General features: G+C 36.3%; 1 protein-coding gene across 1 annotated transcript in view; it reads right to left on the bottom strand.

Annotated features, from left to right (window-relative positions):
- Dmd (dystrophin) overlaps window positions 1–10,179 on the bottom strand; it is a 1,847,711-nt gene extending 1,837,532 nt beyond the window's left edge. The window contains 1 exon segment of the mRNA XM_038316167.1: window positions 10,007–10,179. Within this exon segment, the coding sequence (XP_038172095.1) occupies window positions 10,007–10,167 (161 nt within the window). The 5' untranslated portion in view covers window positions 10,168–10,179.
- Between the last annotated feature and the right edge of the window lie 11,729 nt (window positions 10,180–21,908).

The raw sequence follows: 21,908 nt of genomic DNA, 5'->3' as shown, positions 1-21,908 counted from the left end.
TCCTCAGATCGAGAAGCCTCTGTAAAGCAAAGGGCACAGTGAACAAGATAAAATGGTAGCTTACAGCATGGGAAAAGATCATCACAATTCCCACATCAGACAGAGGACTGATCTACAAAATATACAAAGAACTCAAGAAACTTGACATCAAAAGAAGAAATAATCTAATAAAAATGCAATAGAGACTTAAACAGCGTACTCTCAACATATGAATTTCAAAAGACTGAAAGACACTTAAGGAAATGCTCAACATCCTTAGCCATCAAAGAAATACAAATCACAAACAACTCTGAGATTCCATTTTACACTTGTCAGAATGGCCAAGATCAAAAACACTGATGACATATTATGCTGCAGAGGAGTCAGGTAAGGGGAACACTCCTCCATTGCTGGTGGAAATGATAACTTGTACAACTGTGTTGGAAATCAGTATGTTGATTTTTCAGAAAATTAAGAAAAATCTACCTCAAGATCCAGCAATATCAATTTTGAGTGTATACCAAAAGGTTGCTCATCCATACTACAAGTACATGTGCTCAACTATGTTCATAGCAGCATTATTCATAATAGACAGAACCTGGAAACAACCTAGATGACCCTAAAATTAAGAATGGCTAAAGATAATGTGTACATTAACACATCGCAGTACTACAGAGCAGAAAATAATGACATCTTGATTTTTTCAGGCAAATGAATGGATCTTTAAAATATCATATTGAGGGCTAGAGAGATGGTTCAGAGGTTAAGAGCACTGACTATTCTTTCAGAGGTCCTGAGTTCAATTCCTAGCAACCATATGGTGGCTCACAACCATGTATAATGAGATCCGGTACCCTCTTCTGGTCTGTAGGCACACATGCAGACAGAACACTGTATACATAATAAATAAATAAATAGATAGATAGATAAATAAATAAATAAATTTATAAAACATATTTAGTGAGATAACCCAGACCCAGAAACACAAATACAGTGTGTACTCACTTTATGTATCTTTTAGACATAAAGCCAAGGGAAAAAAAAACAGCCTACAGTCCTCAACCCCAAAGAAGCTAGGCAACAAAAAGGACCCTAAGAGAGATATATATGCATCTGCATATGAAGGAGAAAAAGACAAGCTCTCCTGAGTAAATTTGGGGTGTGGGTGTCACAGGAGAGAGTAGAAGAGAAGGGGAGGAAGGGGGACAGAGAGAAAGGTATAACTCTGTGAAAACAATAAAAATGAATCAGTGGTATGATGAGTTTGATGGAGAAAGTTATGAGTGAGCAGGTATGCTTTTTGCCAGAGTCTTTCATAACAAAAGAAGGCTTGGTGGGAGCTAGTGCCTGTCTTTCAGAATCTCTTTTCTTAAATTTGATTTGTGTTACAGGTAAGGAAGGATAGGGCTGACCAAGACTTCTCTATATCACTGTGCAAAAAGATAGAGGTAAATAGTGTCTGTCTCTCAGATTTCAATTGTAGTGATCTTGATCTGCCCTACAGAAGCAGTTAGAAATAAACTAGTATGCTCTCCACCTCAGTTTTTCCTACAGAGGAGGCTTTTGCAGAGCTGGTGTCTGTCACACTCCAAATCTTCCTAATTTGGTATATCCTACTGAGGAGGTTAAAAATATACTAGCTTGTTGTAAACCTTAGCCTGTCTTATAGAAGAGGCTTTGGCAGAGCTACTCTGTCCTTCAGAATAAATTTTATTCTAACTCATTCTGTTTAACAGAGTAGGTAAGAAGTGAAGTAATATACTCTTCAATTCAGATTGCCCTATGGATACTCAAAGGAATTACTGCTTTCCTCTCATAATCCATGTAATCCTAACCTTAATCTTGTACTTTCAGGAAGTTAGGAATGAACTATTGTAATATTCATATCAGTCTGTCCAATAGAGGATGTTAGGAGGGGCTAGAATCTTTCTCTCAGTATCCATATTGTTCTAAATTACTTTGTCCTATTGAGGAGGACAGACAGGACCTAGTTTATTCTCCAACTCAGTCTGCCCTACTAAGGATGCTTGAATAGAGCTAGTGTCACTCTAACAGAATATTTGCTGTCCTAACCTCAGTCTATTCTATATCTACAGAAGGTATTAGGAAGCTTAGGAGTGAACTATCATAATTTCCACAACAGTCTGTCCCATGAATGGGGAATTGGTGGAAACTAGTATCTGTCTCTCAGACTCCAGGTCATCCTAACCTTAATCTGTCCTATGTAAGAGGTGAAAAACCAACTAAGGTACTCTACTTCAATTTGTACTAATTCTTTCTTGGAGAAAGTTTCTTTTTATCAGCATCCAGAGTTTCCTAAGCTTGATTTGTTATACTGATAAGGTTATGACTAGACTACCATGCATTAGACCTCAGTGTGTCTTACAGAAGAGTCTTGGATGGAGTTAGTAGCTGTTTCTGTATATCCATGTAGTCCTTAACTTGATATGTTAAAAAGAGTGAGTTATGAAAGAACTAGTAGGTTCTCTACCTCAGTATGTTTCAAGGAGAAAGTTTGGAGGAAGACAGTGTCTATTTCTCAGAATCCATGTTGTCCAAAACTCTTTGATATTTCTCCCGCATAATATTAGAAGAGAACCATTGTGCTCTCTTTCTCAATATGTCCTACAAGGATGATCAGAGAAAACTATTGTCTGTCTCTCACAATCCTAACTTGATCTATACTAAAAAGCACAACTAGTGTGCATTAGAACTCATTGTATCCCACAAAAGAGGATTGAAGGGAGCTAGTTTATGTTTTGTTGTCCTAACTTGTTTATCCTAATGGAGTATGTTAGCAATGTTATTTTGTGATTCCCATCTCAGTATCTAACAGAGAAGTTTTAAATAAAGTTAGTGTCTTTCTGTATCCATATGATTCTAACCTTCACCTGCCATATAGAGGAGTTTAGGAATGAACTAGTGTGATCTTCAGTTCAGTCTGTCCTACAAGGAAGTTTATATGAATCTAGTGTGCATTTGTCAGAATCTCTGTTTTCCTAACTTGATATGCTCTATGGAAAATGTAAGTAACGAATTACTGTTCTCTCCACCTCATCATGTCATGTGGAGGAAGCTTGGAGGTAGCTATTGTTTTTCTCTCAGTATCCTTTTTGTCTGATCCTTGTTCTGCAATAAGAAATATGGTAGGAGTGAACTAGTGTGTTATTCATCTCAGTCTGTTCTATAAAGAGTGCCTGGAGAGAGCTACTTTCTGTTTCAGAATGTATTTATTTCTAAACTTGATCTGTCATAAGTACAAGTTATATTCCAATGTGCTCTCCATCTTAATGTATCTTACAAAGAAGACTTAGAGGAAGCTTGTTTTTGTCTCTCAGAATACCTGTTTTCAGCCCCTTTCTCTGTCCAAAGTAGGATGATAGGGGGTGATCTAGTGTGCTTTCAACTTCAGTCTTCCTAGAAGAGGTTTGGTGGGAGCTGGTGTTTTTCTCTCAGAATCCCAATTGATCTCTCCTGTAAAACACTGTGTCCATGTCACCTTAACCTCATCTGTCCTGTGGAGTTTAATAGGAATTAACTAGTATGCTTTCCACTTCTTGTCTGTCCTTCTGAAGAATTTTGGAGGGAGATAGTTTCTCTCCCTTCAAAGCCCAGGTTTTCCTGAGCTTGATATACCCTACAGATAAGGAAAGGAAAGAACTAATAATGTGCACTCCAACTCCTTCTGACCTACCAAAGAGGCTTTTAGTGAACTTGCATCTATCTCTCAGAATGCATGCTCTTAGCCTTTCCTATTGAACAGGTTATGAGTGAACTACTGAGTTCTACAACTCAGTAGAAGTTCTTCCTAAGAAGAAGGCTTGGGGTGAGCCTCTGTCTGTCTCTCAGAATCCATTTCATCCTATGTTTTATGTCTTACTGAGAGGGATTAGAGTGAACCCATGTATTCTCTACCACAGTATTCCTATAGAGCATGATTAGAGGGAGTTATTGAGTGTATCTCAGTATCCATATAGTTCTAATCTTAAACTGTCCTCTGAAGGAAATTGATAATTAACTAGAATGATCTCCACCTGTCCACGCTACAGATGAGGCTTGGAGGGAGCTGGTCTCTGTCTCCTAAAACTGACATCACCCTAACCTTTATTTGTCCTATGTATGCATAATTACACATAGTATAAATAGGAGTGGAGTGAGAAACCTACTTCAGTCTTCCCTCCCAAAAAGTCTTGAAGGAACCCTATGTTTGTTTCTCAAAATCCACCTTCATCTGTACTGCAGAAAACTACGGAAGTGTCCTAGCATGTTCTACACCTCCACTTATCCTATGAAAAAGAGCTAGAACAGTAGTTTTCAACCTTTCTAGTGCTGCAACCCTTTTAATATATATAGTTCCTCATATTGTCATGATCCTCAACCCTAGAATTTCTTTCATTGTTACTTCTTAATTGTATTTTTGCTATGGTTATGAATTGTAATATAAATATCTTAGTTTCCAATTGTCTTAGTTGACCCTTGTGAAAGGGTCACTTGACCCTCAAAAGGGGTGAAAACTCACATACAGAGAACCACTGTACTAGAAGGCACTAGCTTCTGTCTCTGATTCCAAGTTCTTATAACCATGATCTAATCTACAGTGTAGTTTCAAAGTGTTCTAGGTGGATAGGAGTGAACTCATGAACTCTCAATCTCAGACTGTCCTTCAAAGGAGGATTGCAGGGGGTTTGCTTTTGTGTCTTCAAATCGAAGTTATTCTAATGTAATTGGGTATACAGTAGTTACAACTGAACTACTGTGTGATTCACCCCAGTAAGCCCTACAAAGTATGCTATGAAGCTAGATTTTTCTCACTATTCATGTTGCCCAAACCTTGGTCTGCCCTAAAAAGAAGGTTAGAAATGAATTATTGGTCTCTCTAGTTCATTTTGTCCTATGAAGGTGGTCTGGAAGGAGGTATAGTCTGACTCTCAGAATCCACATCTTTCCAACCTTAATCTGTCCAATAGAGGAGGTTGGGTATGATGTAATGTGAATCCATGCTCAATCTGTCCTATGAAGGAGACTTGGAAGGAGATAGCATCTGTCTCATAGAACCCTTGTTATGCTAACCTTAATCTGTCCTGTGTTTAAGGTCAGGAAAGAACATATGTTCCTGTCCCTCAATCCGTCCTATATAGGAAACTTGAGGTAGCTTATGTCTGTGTATCAGAACCCATGTCATCCTATCCTTCATCTGTGATGGAGGACAGAGTGAGCTAGTGTGTTCCCCACCTCACTTTACCATACAGAGGAAGCATGTAAGATGCTGATTCTATTTGCTGTGTTATAATATTTTGCTGCTACTTGCTGCATTGAAAAATTTCTTGCCTTTTGTTTCTTTATCTAGCAAACAGAACAAACCTGATCAAGACCTATAGAATTTATCATTTTCTGTATCAAACTACTATGTAAACATATAAGAAATTGTAAGGAATAGATAAATAATTATTTCTTAAAAAAGTTTCTTTAGTTGTTTTTACATATGTATGTATATGAGTGTAAACATACATACCAAAGAACAATGAAACACATACACTCCTAAATCCAAAAACACAAGAATTAGTCCTTATCATGTTAGTTGTACATATATGTTTTCAGGGCTGGCCATTTTATATCGGATAATCAATTGTTGTGCCCTTCCCTAGGGAATATTGCTATTCCTACTCTTATCATGCCTTAGTTGCACATAGTTGTTTATGGTTGAAACCTCAAAGAGTTTGCCCCCTTTCAAGTTAGCATTTCTACTGGTATTCTCCTTGTCCAGGTCATGTTTAGGTCATGAATTTGAAAGAGAAGGGAGAGTTTAGGTTAGGAAATGGAAAGTGGAACTGACATAATCTTATTATCTCAAACAAATAAAATTTATTTTTAAGAAAATAGTTTATGCTGTTACCATGAAAAATATCTTCCCTATCATGGAATGCCTTACATTATGTACCTTTAAATGTTTGCTATTCATGATTTTTAATATGCTTGAAACTAAAATTTTTCTTCAAATTTGAGATCTCTTTAAGGACATAGTGACATTTTCTTATCTCCATTATCATTCAGCCTGAAAATATATCTCTGAGTATTAAATACTAAATATCCTTTTGGAAAGTTTAGTCCTCTGGAAAAGCAGAATTTACCAATGAGATCCCCCAAATTATCCACTAAATAGAATTAACAGGATCAGACTGAATAGATTGCTCAGTAGGAGTGTTTGCTTCCCCAGAGGGCATGAAGTCATTCCCAGCACCCATGTTGGATGACTCACAACTGCTTGTAACTGCATCTTTTAGGGATCCAGTGCCCTCTTCTGGCCTCTGAAGGTACCTACACATACATGAAATACACTCAAGCAGATACATACATATATAAATAGTAAAATGAACAAGAAAATAATCTTTAAAAAATATATTGACAGAACCATCTTACCCTACATGGCAATGCTATAAAGAATTCCCTGAAGTGTACTTAGGTCCTTATTTAGCCATAAGCCTAAGCCTTTCTGAAGTACATTATTATTGGTAACCTTTTTTATATTCAGATCTATTTGTAGATCATTGCATATAATCTCTAATCTGACTGCAGATTCAATTAATTCCAATGACCTATGAACAATATGCATTATAGATTCCAAATCCATTCAGAAATATGATAAAAATGCCCTCACCAGGATATTAACAGGTTCTGATCAGAACTTATAAAGAGGGTCCTTAGGGTCAACAATTATTAGCTCCTAGAAAGGAGTTAGAAAGGTTCTTTTCCTATACTTTTATCTTCTCCTCCAGCCACCAAGCTTTTGAAAATTTCCAATTGGACTAATCATATTTGTTTCTTTGGAGACAGTGTTTCTCTGTAGCTTTGGAGCCTGTCCTGAAACTAGCTCTTATCAGGCTGGCCACCAGGCTGGCCTTGAACTCACAGAGCTGTGCTTGTCTCTGCCTCCAAGTGCCGGGATTAAAGGTGTGCACCATCACCACCTGGCTAGATTCATTACTCCTAAGCAAACCATATAAAGGAAATTCTTCTGAGGAAATCCTCCCAAAGCCCCTTAGGAAAGTCGACATATAAGTCTTTAAATAGTTACCTTCTAAATGTTTTGAGGATTTCAATTCTGGGCATGACTCTTAGGTTGCTAGACAGATATTAACATGGTTAAAAGTTATTGAGGATGGAACTCTTCCTTATAATCAGCAGCTTATGAAATAAGAAACCTCAATTTCAGGTCTTTGGTAAATGAATTGGATCTGAATCTGAATCTCTCTTTTACCTTTGGTGGAGACATGATTTTTCTATACCATTGAGAAAATTAAAATCACACTATCTTGTTTTGACTTTCTGGTATACAATAAAGATAAATCACTTTCTTCTTTAGGAAATGTCAATTAAAATCAGATTCTCAATCACTTAGGCAGGAAAATGTACTTCAGGAAAGCTGTTTGTTCGAGTAACTTTGAGAAATAGTATGACACTTACTTAAAAAATATAGGTTGGTACAATTGTCCTTTTGGCCACTTTCAATTCTCACCCCTCAATGCTTGCACTATAAAATTGTCTCTCTGACTATTGTTGACTCTCATCCCATGATAGTTCTTTCCTCTTTGAGAACTGCCTATTTTTATCATCGGGTGTATCTTATTTTATTTCATAATAAATTCTAACTCTCTTCTCACCTGAATCCTTTCAGTAAAGATCACAAGTAACAGGGAGCAGAACTAGACCAAAGGGAGATCTCAGTAACATAATGGATAACTTTTTCTTAAACCATATCCTGGTATAGGAAAAAAAGGAGTCAGCATGAAAATTTAAATGCATTTTTAAGGTTATTATAATTTAATGTTTATATTTTGTATTTATTACTTATCAATTATATTTTTTTTTAAAAAGTGGATTCCTTTTAACTTCACTGTAGTGGACATTGTGTTTGAACATAAACATTTTCATTTCCAAGGTCTCTGTGCTTTGCTGTCTTTGTTCTATATAGCTTACTCACTCAATTATTGAAATCAGGGCACTGAATGACATTCCCAAGAGTGCCAATGACAATCACCTTGGAACAGAATGTCCAACCATTTTTTTCTCTAGATAAACAATATTAACATCTGTCAAAGACAAAGAGGCAGGTGATTCATGAAAAAGCATCAAGCAACTGTAAGGAACCTCTTGAGAACTAAACATGCAATGTATAAAAAGATAGTTATTGATGGCTCATTCAAAATACATAAATGCAGATACACTGTGGCAGAGAGCAAGTGGGTCAGGGATAGGGCAAGTTGGATGTTTCCTGTATTACTTAGAAACATGCTCAAAAATTATAAAAAGAAAATTAACAAATATGGTGTGTGAACATGCTTCCAGGAGTGAAGTCTCCCACTTGAAATGAAAATTGTAAAGAGCCACCAAGGAGCACATAAGCCAATCCTCAATATTTTTGTTTATCTGCTAATATGTACATGAAGAGGAAGATCAATATTTCTTCAGGCCCTTAATGTGAAGCATGTGGCTGCATTAATGAGCATGAATTTATGATGCAGAATCAATAGCTCTATCTATTCTTACCTGACTGTACTGAAGTTGTGGAAAGTTTTCTTTTATTGTACCTATGAAAATCAGCTTGTATACCTTGTTAAATGTGTGGATCAGGGACAATCAGACTCCTTTTTACAGTCAGTTTTGCTGAATCACTCACCTGGAAACCCAGTCTGGATGGGACTAATTAAGCCCAGCTGCAGCATGACACCTGACAAAGATGCTTACTTTGACTTTACCCTTGAGTTCAGCCTTACCACAAGGAAAATTTATATTCTGGCCTTCTTTGGAAATAAGAGTGGAATAGAAAAATGGGAGACTTGGTGAAAAAGAAAAGGGAACAAAAATAGATAAATACAAGTGACAAAAGATAACCTGCATGGGTATTCTGGGAAGTTGAAGTTCAGTGGAATTTATTAAAAAAATAATTAATTTAGCAGTCATTTAAAAGAACAGTTAATAACAAGACCAAGGTAGATATTTCTTGGAGAAAATATTACATGATATAATAATGTGTAGAATGGAGCTGTATAACTTGTACATATGATGAAAGTATTATATTTTAATATAATATATTTTATACATAATCATGGATATATACATGCACCTTTCCCACATGATTATAACTTTATTTGAAATATAAATTAATTTATTAAACTTTATTATCTAAGAAAAGTAAACAATTATTTTGTCATTGTGAAAACTAGAACACTGTCTGGACTATAGTAAAGCTTCTTAGTTTACTATGTTACAATGTTATTTATATGAATGGCCACAGAACTGTTCCTTAATTCAAAGAAATTGCTTTGCTGCTATATATAGAATAAACCCTTTCTTTTGATGTTCTGAACACTGAGTTATAGAACTCACTAGATCCCCCCTCTTTTTTGCTATGGTTACTAAAATGCTTAGTGTTTCTTTTAATCCTCATCAGAAAGAAAACATCCATATCATGATATTTGCTATGGAAGCTTATGTTTCATATGACAAATATTTACCTGTACATTATTTATCTGAGAATGGTGATCTCACTAAAACCACTTGCATAAAATTTGAAACCACTTTTAGTTATGTAGTCTAGGCTCAAATTTATTTCTGCTTCTATTGAAACCTACCAGCCCCCTTATTAGCAAAATCATGAAATAATCTGGTTGTTTAGGAGTCTCAGTATAAAATGTGTTAATTTTTGTTCCTCCTTCTACCACAGCCATATGTAACTTAAAGAATAGAAAACTCCTATCCATGGTGTTTAAAGCATGTAATCCCATTATTCTGAGAACTGAGACAGGAATATCACAAGTTTTAGGTAGGTCAGCCCTTACCTAGAGATGCCCTATCTCAAATAAGCAGGTAAATATATGATGATATGCTTAGTCTGTTTCAATAATAAATAGTAAATACTTAGATCGATATTGTTAACGCCATTGCCCTAGTAGACAGGCCATACTGCAATAAAATACATCATTAGTGTCTAAATCAATACTTAAAAAAACAATTTAAATTTCAATCTTACCTGTGACTATGGATGAGAGCATTCAAAGCTAGGCCATCAGACCAGCTGGAGGTAAAGTTGATGACGTTAACTTGTGGATAATTGCGTGTTGATTGTCGGACCCAGCTCAGAAGAATCTTTTCAGTGTTGGTTTGCTGCAATCCAGCCATGATAGATTTCATCACATTTTTGACCTGTTTGTTAGAGAAATTTTCAATAAAAAAGCACATTCCCCAAACAAGTACTCCTCACATTTTTAAAATAATAATGCCTCTGGTTCTTGAGGAAGGTGGTTTCCTAATTTTTTGAGAAATTGTCACACTGACATCCAAATGGGCTGTGATACAGTTTGCACTCCCACCAGCAATGCAGGAGTCTCCCTTTACCCCACAACCTCTACAGCATAAGTTGTCATGAGTGTTTGTGATCTTGGCCATTCTTACAGGTCTAAGATGGAAACTCAGAATTGTTTGTGATTTGTATTTCTTTGATGGCTAAGGATGTTGAGCATTTCCTTAAGTGTCTATTAGCCACTTTAGATTCCTCTGTTTAGAGTTCTCTGTTTAGGTCTGTACTCAATTTTTATTGGATTATTACCACTTTTGGTAATAATAATTACCTAAAAAAGGATGTTCAACTATACCACAAGGACATGTGCCCAACTACGTTAATAGCAGAATTGTTTGTCATAACTATAACTTAACAACAGCCTAAATACCCCTCAACTGAAGAATGGATAAGGAAAATGTGGTACATTTACACAATGGAGTACTACACAGGAGAAAAAAATAATGACATCTTGAAATTTACAGACAAATGGATGGATATAGGAAACATCATATTGAGTGAGGTAACCCAGACCCAGAATGAAAATTATCATATCTACTCACTCATAAGTGGTTTTTAAACATAAAGCAAACCAGCCTACAAACAACAATTCCAGAGAACCTTGACAACAATGAGAAACCCTAAGAGAGATATACATGGATCTAATATACATGGGAAGTAGAAACAGACAAGACCACCTGAGTAAATTTGGAGGATGGTGATTATGGGAGAGGGTTAAAGGGGAGGGGAGAGGAAGGGATGGAAGCAGAGAAAAATGTATAGCTCAATAAATCAATAGAAAAGAATGCCTCTGATTTTCAGGGATAAATGGTGGGAATATTATGGATATATATATATATATATATATATATATATGTGTGTGTGTGTGTGTGTGTGTGTGTGTGTGTGTGTGAGAGAGAGAGAGAGAGAGAGAGAGAGAGAGAGAGAGAGAGAGAGAGATTATAAACAATACACTTCATTGAATCAGCATTGACTCTAATTGAAATTGGTTAGGAATCAATTCGGTGCGATTATTGTCTGAGAAATATGTTCAATACCATCTCTAGGGTCTAGCATACTAAATACTGTTTTGAGACTTGCTCTTTTTATAACTTTCAATAGACTTAAAAAGACAGGGTATAAAATAATAAAATATTAGACTGATTTTTAGTCAATAGTAAGATACATCACTAGTGTTTACAAATAGAAAAAGCAGTTTTAGTAAGAAAATGTTTGCTTATAATAACAAAAATGCCTTCAAAAGGATGTAATTATATATATTTACACACACATATGCAATAATTGAATAAAAAGAGGGTAACAATTTTGGAGTTGAGGAAACACTGTAGGGGCTGGAGGGAGCAAAAGGAAACTAAAAGTGAAGTCATTCTATAATTTAAAAACATTTTTTTGCTTTATAAAGCACATTATTTTTTTCTTTCTATTAGCTTACTATATGAAATTCAGCAAGTTACCTAATCTTTTAATCACCAGATTATTTATCTCCAGAAAGAAGATTGTTTTCACAACATTCTAAAATACAGTGAACTAAAATACCCTAGATTCATTTTGTAACTTAGAAGATAATGCCTATTATGCTAACTAACTGCACCGATTAGTTTTATATCCACTTGGCACAAGCTAAAGTCATCTGTGAAGAGAGAACCTCAATTCAAAAATTACCTTCCTATGATCAGGTTACTGGCAAGCCTTTAAGACATTTTTCTTTAAAAAAAAAATAGTGATTTATTTGGGTGGGCCCATCCTGTTGTAGGTGGGACTATCCTTGGTCTTGTGGTCCTGGGTTCTGTAAGAAAACAGACTGTTCAAATAGTGAGGAACAAGCCACTGAGTTGCATGCTTCTATACCCTTTTCATCAGCTCCTGCCTCTAGTTCCTTTCCATGTTTGAGTTTCTGTCCTGACTTCCTCCTCTAATAAACAGTGATGTGAAAGTGTAAGCCAAATAAACTGTTTCTGCCCCATGTAGCTTTAGCCATGGTGTTTCACAACAGCAATAATAACTCACAGACACTGACTGGACTGAATGTGTTTACCTGTTTAAATTTTTAAAAATCGACAAGTTAACAATATGAAAAAGAGGAATATGCATGCCTAACAGCTATAGATGCATACTTTATTTTCCTTTTATCAATTGCTTTCAGCACAATTGTTTCCTAGTCTTTGAATAGGTACAAATATTATTTAGAAATTTATTGAATTTCAAACTTTCATTTTCCTAAGTAGTCTGATAAAAATGCACATTGTAAACATTTTTATAAATTTTAAGAATGAAGTGATACTTCATTTTAGGTATTTTAATTTACAGAATCATTTAAATGACTATTCTTTTTCTTTTAAAATCTAAAATGGATCCATTATGAGATACTTGCTAGAATAGGTAAGTAAATATGATTAATGCTTACTTACATCCTTTTCCTTTGTGTAAACCTAAGGTCTGTGTGCACAAAAATATTATGTGACAATATGTATGCAATCATTTTGCATCAGTGTGAAATATAAATATATTTTGGTTTGGATATTTTCTCTATGAAGAGATTAACACATATTTGTCTTTGCAGTAAATAAATATTTTAACAACTCATATTAGTTGTCTTTTTATGAACCGTTGAATGTAAATTATGGGATATAATATAAAATCTGATTTTAAAACACTTATAAAGTTAGAGATGATATTTGAAACATGGTGATAGTTTGAAGGTATGAAATCTTGATATGGAAGGGTCTTTTGTTTTGTGTTGATTTCATTGGTTAATAAAGAAACTGCCTTGGCCATTTGATAGGCTAGCCCTTAGGTGGGTGGAATAGACAGAACAGAATGCTGGGAGGAAGAGGGAAGTGAAGCAGTTGCCCTGCCTCTCTCTTCTCTGGGTCAGTCGCCATGCCTCTCCTCTCTGAGACAGATGCAGGTTAAGGTCTCTCCTGGTAAGACACCACCTCGTGGTGCTACACAGATTACTAAATATGGGTTAAAGCAAGATGTAAGAGTTAGCCAAAGAGAGGCTAGAGCTAATGGGCCAAGCAGTGTTTAAATGAATACAATTTGTGTGTTTTTATTTCTGGTGTAAAGCTAGCCATGTGGGAGTCGGGTGGGACGAAAAGCAGGCCTGCTTGCCTCATCACTACAGAGTGGTGCCCATATGGATAACTGAGTCCACAGAGAGCTTGAGAAAGCTTGGGAAAGAATAGAGTAAAACATGTTTTCTTGATAGCAGCAATTTCTCAGGTCTGCTCTGCTTACTAGAGGCAAGCTACCACTCTCATCTAAGAGAGGCTTCCTTACTCAGCTTTAGCTGCAAAACCCTGCAGGCCTTTAAGAGGTCCTGCTGTGAAACACTTAAATGATGTTGATGAAAAGCTGAATGCATGTTTTTCGGTTTTCAGTCATAGCAGGAAAAAAGCTGTGCTGTTTTAAAATGCCGGCTTTCTGGGCCATCCTGCCAGTGCAAACTCTGACACTTTACAGCAGGCAGTCCAACTGACTGTGGTCTGTGAGAAGAATGCTGTAGCTTGCTTGCTGGCAAGGACCTTGAAACAGTGTAGAGTTGTGGTGATAAACATGGATACTGCTAGTACCCCCTCCATGAGACGGGAATCACAGAAAGCTAAGAAATGGGCTGTATCCAGCTGCCAAAGCCACAGCTCTAGTCCTACCAATATTGCTTGGTAAATTAAAGACTCATGTGGTCAGAAAAACAGAGATACAGTAAAGAGAGATTCAAAAACAAAGAAAACCTCTAAATGATTTACGATGTGTTAAAAATATATGCAAGCTAAAAGTTAAAGTTCTTAAAATACAAAAAAGAAAGAAAGAGAGTAGTTGTATGTGGTGGTACACACCTTTAATCCCAACACTTGGGAGGCAGAGGTAGATTGACCTCTGTGACTTCAAGGTGTGGCATGACACACCTTTAATCTCAATGCCTTGGAGGCAGAGACAAACAGATCTCTGAGAGTTCAAGGACAGCCTGGTCTACAGAGTTATTCTAGGACAAAGATTTGCAGAGAACCTGTCTCAAAAAATACAAGTAAAAATAAACAAAATAGAGGTTAAAATAAAGCCATACAAAGATGGAAAATACACAGAGAATCTTGATACTGTATGCTATTATGCTCTCTTTGAATTGTTTAAATGCTGAGGAAGGAGCAACAGCTGCTAAAAATATTTGTTTATAAATGTTGCTGAACTAATAATCCAAGAAAGATATTTTGAAAATACCTTGACTTCAAAATTTGGATCTAAGGTTATGATGCTTTGGAAAAGTCCTTCTTTTGTTTTCAAAGAGGATGAGATGCTGTGGATTGCTTCTATCCCAATATGGTATGATGGACCACACCCTCCTGAAAGGTTTCTGTGAATACCCTCAAGAAATTACTTCACTCAACTGCCAACTAAGATGAAGCTGGCACACAGGTTACACCATGAAAGATCTGATTAACAGCATCCCCATTCAGCAGGAAGCAGTATGGAGAGAAATAACTGTGCCCATATTCCCAAATATTTTTTATAAATGTTCTTTTACATTTAAAGGGGATATGATATAGATATGAATAATTTACATTGGTTTGGGTTTTAAGGTCAATTTTTATATGTATATGTATTTCTGCTCTTGATTAAGGTATTATGATTGTGTAGTTCATTTAAAAATGTAATGTATAATTAGAAAATATAGGTTGTTATTGAATAATCATTGATAATAGTCAAGCTTGTAATCCTGTTAGAATTTCTAGATACATAGAGATATATTTCAGTTAAATAGACATCCTTCATATCTTTCAAAGACTATAGAATATGGCATTTTAAAAGTTTTAATAACTTAGGGCTTTTCATGACAATGAGACATGTCTGCTACTGGCAGTACCAGCTACTTCAAAAGGAAGATGGGCATCGAAGAAGCTCCTTATGGAGTTTGATAGCCATTTGGGCAAGAAACTGCTCTTGCCTGGACTATTGCATAAACTGGACACAGAGAACCCTCAGAGAGAGGACTGCTGAACTTGCCTAAAGGTGAGATGATCTTTTGGGTTTCCTGATTCATGAAAGAGTCTGCGAGACATTCTTCAGGACACAGCAGATACTGACTGAACTACCTTTGAAATGTCCTGCTTCATGGAAATGTCTGCTGGAAACTATGGGCCTGTAGGCCAAAGATGGATGCCCCAACGGTACAGAGGAACTTTGGGTGACTGTCCAGGCAGGGTGATGTCTCTGTGATTTCTAGAGTTTTGTAAGTTGCTTACTTCTCATTTACTTAGGTAATATTATATCCTTTTGGAGTCTTTGATGGAGTTGAAGAATAGATATATTTATAAGTGTTTCCTTGGTTATGATAAAAGATAAAAGATATAATATATTGTAACTGTAATTCTTACTTGATAACTTTTTGTTATATTGTAATTTGTTATGTTAAAGTCAAAGCTTCTTTTTTTGTTTTAAACAGAAAAGGGGGAACTGATATGGGAGGGTCTTCTGTTTTGTGTTGATTTCATTGGTTAATAAAGAAACTGCCTTGGCCATTTGATAGGCCAGCCCTTAGGTGGGTGGAATAGACAGAACAGAATGCTGGGAGGAAGAGGGAAGTGAGGCAATCTCCATGCCTCTCCTCTCTGGGTCAGTTGCCATGCCTCTCCTCTCTGAGACAGATGCAGGTTCTCTTCTGGTAAGACACCACCTTGTGGTGCTCCACAGATTATTAAATATAGGTTCAAGGAAGATGTGTTAGCCAATAAGAGGCTAGAACTAATGGGCCAAGCAGTGTTTAAATGAATACAATTTGTGTGTTTTTATTTCTGGTGTAAAGCTAGCCATGCGGGAGTCGGGCCTGGACAAAAAGCAGGCCTGGTCGCCACATTGTTACAAAATCTGTGTATATATGTGGCACAATCTTCTGATAACTCTATCTCTTAGGGCTGGATTCTCCAATTTTTTTCATTCATTTCTGACCTACTACCTATTTATCTAGTTACTCTATAGATAAGTAGGTCAAATAATCATATGCAATACATAATCTTTGACAGCACATTCTAATATTATGACATTCATGACCCCCAGGTACAACCATTTGTAGAAGTATGCTTTGTGTACTTTGTTGAAGCAGGGTTGGAATAGGTCTGATCAGGCGAGCCTCCAATGATGAATGGAATTCATTTGCAAAATGCTTGACCAGACTGTCCTCTATGTTCATGTTTAAGGACAAAACAATACTCAATCCAAAATGCTTTTAGCATCATTGTTTGTCTAATTCAGCTTATCAGGCTCAGTCTCATTGGTATTGCTTCTACTAGAGCACAATATTACTGAGAGAAAAAGAAAGAGTAATATGTATGTATAATTATTGTTTCACCCTTTCCTACATAAAAATTGTTGCCAGGAAATCATTAAGATGGCTAGAAAGATAAACTTGAAATCAGAAAATACTCGTGTCTTCAAGACTCACAGTGCTTATGAATGTATCAACTGAAACAAATATGTAAATATTTGTTAATTGGAATGTAATCATGACTAAGAAAGGAAGGGTAGACATGTAGATGATGGCTTGGGCACAATTTTAGCCTGTGCAAGATTATGAATTCCATCTTTAACAGGGAAAAAAGGCAATGGCAAAAGTGACAGTGTTACCTAACTAGGCAAACAACATATAATGTACAGAATGCTGTACCAGCAAAGATTCCCCTTTGAGGAACAGTTTGTTACTCAGCTGTTATCACACAGACTCTTACTGTTATTCTCCTGGGCAACTACCTGAATTTCAGAGCCCTGTCACCAATGGTCACAGCTTTTCTGCTGTCACACATTTCCCATTGCTGATGAAAAGGAACAGAATAAACTATCAGCCATCTGAACTTCAGTTAGGTCACTGTTGGCCAGGTTCACCATGGTGTTAAATGAATCCACTTAGATTCTCTGTCACCATGAGGCTATAGCTCTTTCTCTTTCAACTCCTGTCACCACTGTCCTCAGTCTCCAGAGCATGACTTAATAAACATGTGTCCAGCACAGATTTTCCCACTTAAACTACTTCCCCAAATGCATTCCTCTTGAGAATCAGGCAATGAAGAGATGGGTCATCTTCATGAGGAAGAGGGAAGGAACTAATTTGCACACTTTGGCAGGGCTTTGGAGAAAGGACTTTCAGCAGCAGAAAACATGGCACTCTCTGTAACTGGATGTTGAAGTAATATTAAAAATAAATATACCAATGTGAATAACACTTAGAATTAAGAGTTTTCCTTCTTATCCAGAAGAGGGAGGTCCCGATTTAATATCATATCAGCACATAGTGTATATCCTTTAATTTTATTATAAAGTCAAGGTCTTATTATATAACTCTACTGGCCTTGATCTCAATACTCTCCAGTGTCAGCCTTCTGAAAAAAAGATTATAGGTGAGCACCACCATGGTCAAATGACGTCAGAATTTTTTTCAAAGCCACTTATTTTAGAACATATATATTCAGGTTTTTTCAGGCTAATAGTTGTATATGAAGTGTAGACTAGAAAGGTGATGATGGAGAAGTAAGTTTGGCATTCACAAGTTTCACAAGTCCAATGTTATTTATAGTAGTATATAAAAACATAATACATGGCTTTGAAAGACAGTATTTACATATATGCATTTGCTTTTAATGCTATTTATAATTGAATAAATCTATAACTTACATTAGACATTGACCAGAGTCTGCTTTTATCTTTTCTGAAATATCGAAACTTCACTATTTAGTATAAAACAAACACTATATGATCTTGGTCAGATAATCTTTTGGGATTCAAGGAGAAATGAGGTACATTGAGCCGGAAGATATTTTTAAGGATTGTTTAAGTGGTTTTAAGAAAATAGGGTCAGCATTGCTAGGAAAGGTGTGATGTAAGTATGAAAAGAGAATGCAAGAGTCTGTATACTTGCACTCACAAAGCTAAGCTACTTTAAGTACACAATTGGAAAGTAGATGCACTGTATAAGTATGTCTTAGATAAGGAAAACAGTAAGTACGGGCATTTCTTCTAGTATTTCTAGGCATAAAAATCCTTCTCCTCATGACAACACCCCCCCCCTCCCTGGTGCAGGAGATTGTCCTGTATTCTGTCAATCATGTTTTAAATAAACGCTGATGGGCCAAGCAGAAAGTATAGGTGGGACAACAGACAGGAAGTAAAGGTGGGACAATGAGAACAGGAGAATGCTGGGAAGGAGGGAAGCCTATTCCTCACAGTCCTGCCCAAACCACAGAAGAAGCAAGATGTGTGACCTACCTCAATGAAAAAAGGTACCAAGCCATGTGGCTCTCATAGATAAGAATAATGGATTAATATAAGTTATAAAGCTACTATGAAACCTGAGCTAATGGGTCAATCAGTTTATATCTAATGTAGGGTCTCTGTGTGATTTTCTTTGGGGCTAACTGCTGTGGGAACTGGGGAACTGGGCAGAACAGAAACCCCCCACAAGCAGGCCCTCATGTTATGCCTCCCAAAGAATAAACAGTAACTACTTAAAAGCATATGAAGGGAGCATCAGAAAGCACAGTGTTGACATTCTATCTTGGAGTGAGTGGAAAATGAGTTGCAAGGGCACTAAAGGAGACTAGATTGAATGGAATCCTGTGGAAAACCAACTCAATGATGACTACAACTTCACAAGCCTTTTGGAGATCTCTGAATCCCTGTGTTGTCATCCTTGCTTTGTCACAGCTGGTGGTGGTAATTGCCCAGCATCAACTACAGACTGGGTCCCCCCAGAAGCTCTTACTAGGTTCATTAGAGAAATGTGTTCAAAACTATTACAGTCATTTTACTAGCACTTCTGGTATCTTCTATGGTCCTTTGTGCCTTATTTCATTTTTGAAATGTTTCAGCTTAATTCTACAAACAATTGATTGCATGGAAATGGTTCCTCCTTTAAGATACTTTGAAAGACACTGAGCAACATAATGAAATCATTGGTCGGAGGCAGGGTATGTTGTCACATAGATGATTTTATTGAAACCATTTCTATATGAAATGGCTAGAAACTTGCCAGCCTTTGGATTCATGTTAAAATTTATACTTGTTTTCTTTTCTTTTCATAATGTTGTAAAATGTAGTTGAGCCCAGTAAAAATAAAAATATCAGGGACAATGGAATTATCAGTATGGCTGTTGAGTTTGGTAGGTACACAGCTGGTCCCTCCACTTTACGTCAGACTAAGTAATATTACAAATCTAACTAAAAGTCAACTCAAGTAAATGAAATAATCATGGCCAAATATTTTACCTAATGAAAGAAGCTTCACAGAAAAGACCATATATCAGACAGACCTCCTGAGAAAATTATGGAAAGGGGAAGGGAGAGTGGAAGGGGACATGATGGGGAGGGAGGAGGAGAACATGAGGGAATGGGCTATGCTCAAGAGGGGGAAGGACAGAGAAGCAGAGAAAAGGAAAGTAATTCCTGATTGAGGGATTCATAAAGAGCTATCAAGAATATGCATTAGGGAAATCCCAGGAATTCTCAAGGATGACTCCACAGCTAAGACCTCTAAGCAACAGTGGAGAAGATGCCTAAATTGGCCTTCCCCTGGTAATCAGACTTATGACAACCTTAATTTTCATCATAGAATTTCAATAGTCAACTGATGAAAACAGATATAGAGATCTACAGGGAAGCACTGGGCCGAGCTACCTGAGACCAGTACAAGAGAGGGAGGAGAGATAATATGAGCAAAGTAGTTAAGACCATGATGGTGATACCCACAGACCCTGCTGACCTGAGCTAGTGAGAGCTCACTGACTCTGTACTGATAGTGGGCAAGCCTGCATAGAACTAAAATTTAGACCCGCTGAATGTGGAGGACATTTATGAGGCTTGGACAGTGTGTGTGGCCAATAGCAGTGGGACCAGGATGTATCTCTAGTGCTTAAACTGATATCTAGGAGCCCATTATTTTTGGAGGGATATCTTGCTCAGCCTAGATGTAGTGGGGAGGGCCTTGTGCTTGCCTGGAAGTGAAATTTCAGACTTGTTGACTCCCCATGGGAAGCCTTAACCTTTCTGAGCAGTGGATGGGGGAAGTGGGGTAGAGGGAAGGTGGATGAGGCAGGAGCAGGGGAGGCAGGGGGAATGGGGATAGCTATGCAAAATAGGAAAAGATTGTATTAAAAATTCCTAATAAAAAAAGAAGATCCCATTGGAGCAATATATCCAAAAACCACAAATATATACAAAGAAATGTTTTAATGGTCTTCTAAGACTAGAGTAGTAGCTGTGACAGATTTTATATGCACAGAAATTTCCCCTGGAGGTAGTATAAAAGTGCTAAAATTGGTCTGTTGTGATGGTTACACATCTCTGTAAATAACCTAAAATTTTCGTTTGACTAGAGAAAAACTTTCTCTCCCACAGATACTTGAGAAGCTACCTGAGCAGAAGAATAAGCCTGACGAAGAACACTGAATTTTACATTAAGAATAGTAATTTATGGCTAAAAATATATTCTTACAAGAGATGTTATCAAAAAAGTGATATTCTTTTTAGAAAAAAGAAAAGGCAGGCATATTCTTCAACTGTCTCCAAAATCTGTAAACTATTTGGAAGATGCTGAGCAGTTCCTTGTCATTTTAGCGACAGTTGAAAACAAGTATACTACACTATTTTAACCAGCAGCTATTTTCTCATCTAATCCTGATAGGAAATAAAACACTGTTCCTGCATTTCCTTTTTGAAAGAAAAGGAATTATTATGACATTATATCCAATAGTGTTAAGTTAGTAAATTGGTACATTTAAATTTAAGCTCATGTTGTAATGACTTTAAAAATGTTCATATGCTTTTCACTTAACCAAATGACCTTTGATCTGGTTTAAAGAGTTAGAATAAATTAGACATGCACAAAAAGCCCTATCCTCAAGTTATTGAGAAAAATGGGATTCCAAAAGCTGACTGCATAACAGGCATACTCCTACAACTCTATTAATCTTTCATCATTATAAATACATATTTTGAAAATACAAGATTGATAAGTATTTTTTACAATGTTCATTTAAAGAACAGATAAATTTTTCTTCATACAATTCTGTAGTTTGTTAAGTGCACATATTTGTTAAAATTTTCAGATATGGTTGGGATTTTGTCTTATTTTGCCAACCTTACCCCATGATAAAATTTCAATAATATTCCTACAACTATACCAGAACATATTTGTGATTATCCTATCCAAAATGGCATACATGTATAATTTAAAAGGCAGTCTAGGAAGATGGCCAGGTAACGTCAGTGCATATGTGCATATTTTGTAGGTCAAAGAGAAATGAAATAAGGGGTTAGCAACCTGTTTTATAAAAAGGCAATGTCTGGTAGTATATTTACCTGCCAGTGGAGGATGATATTCCAAATCAAACCAAGAGTCAGCTTATGATTTCCATCCACTATGTCACTGCTTCCTATATTCACCAAATCAACCTGATGAAAAAGAAAGAAACTATTTGAATGGATAGCAAATGAATTAATTATAAATAAAACAAAAAGTAAAAGCATTGCATTTGGCTATTCTTAGAGCCTTAGCAACAGTACAGATTTAAAAATGTAATGCAAAAATTAAATA

This window comes from Arvicola amphibius, chromosome X, assembly GCF_903992535.2.
Source record: "Arvicola amphibius chromosome X, mArvAmp1.2, whole genome shotgun sequence".
Taxonomy (NCBI): domain Eukaryota; kingdom Metazoa; phylum Chordata; class Mammalia; order Rodentia; family Cricetidae; genus Arvicola; species Arvicola amphibius.
This window is presented reverse-complemented; position numbering and strand designations above follow the sequence as displayed.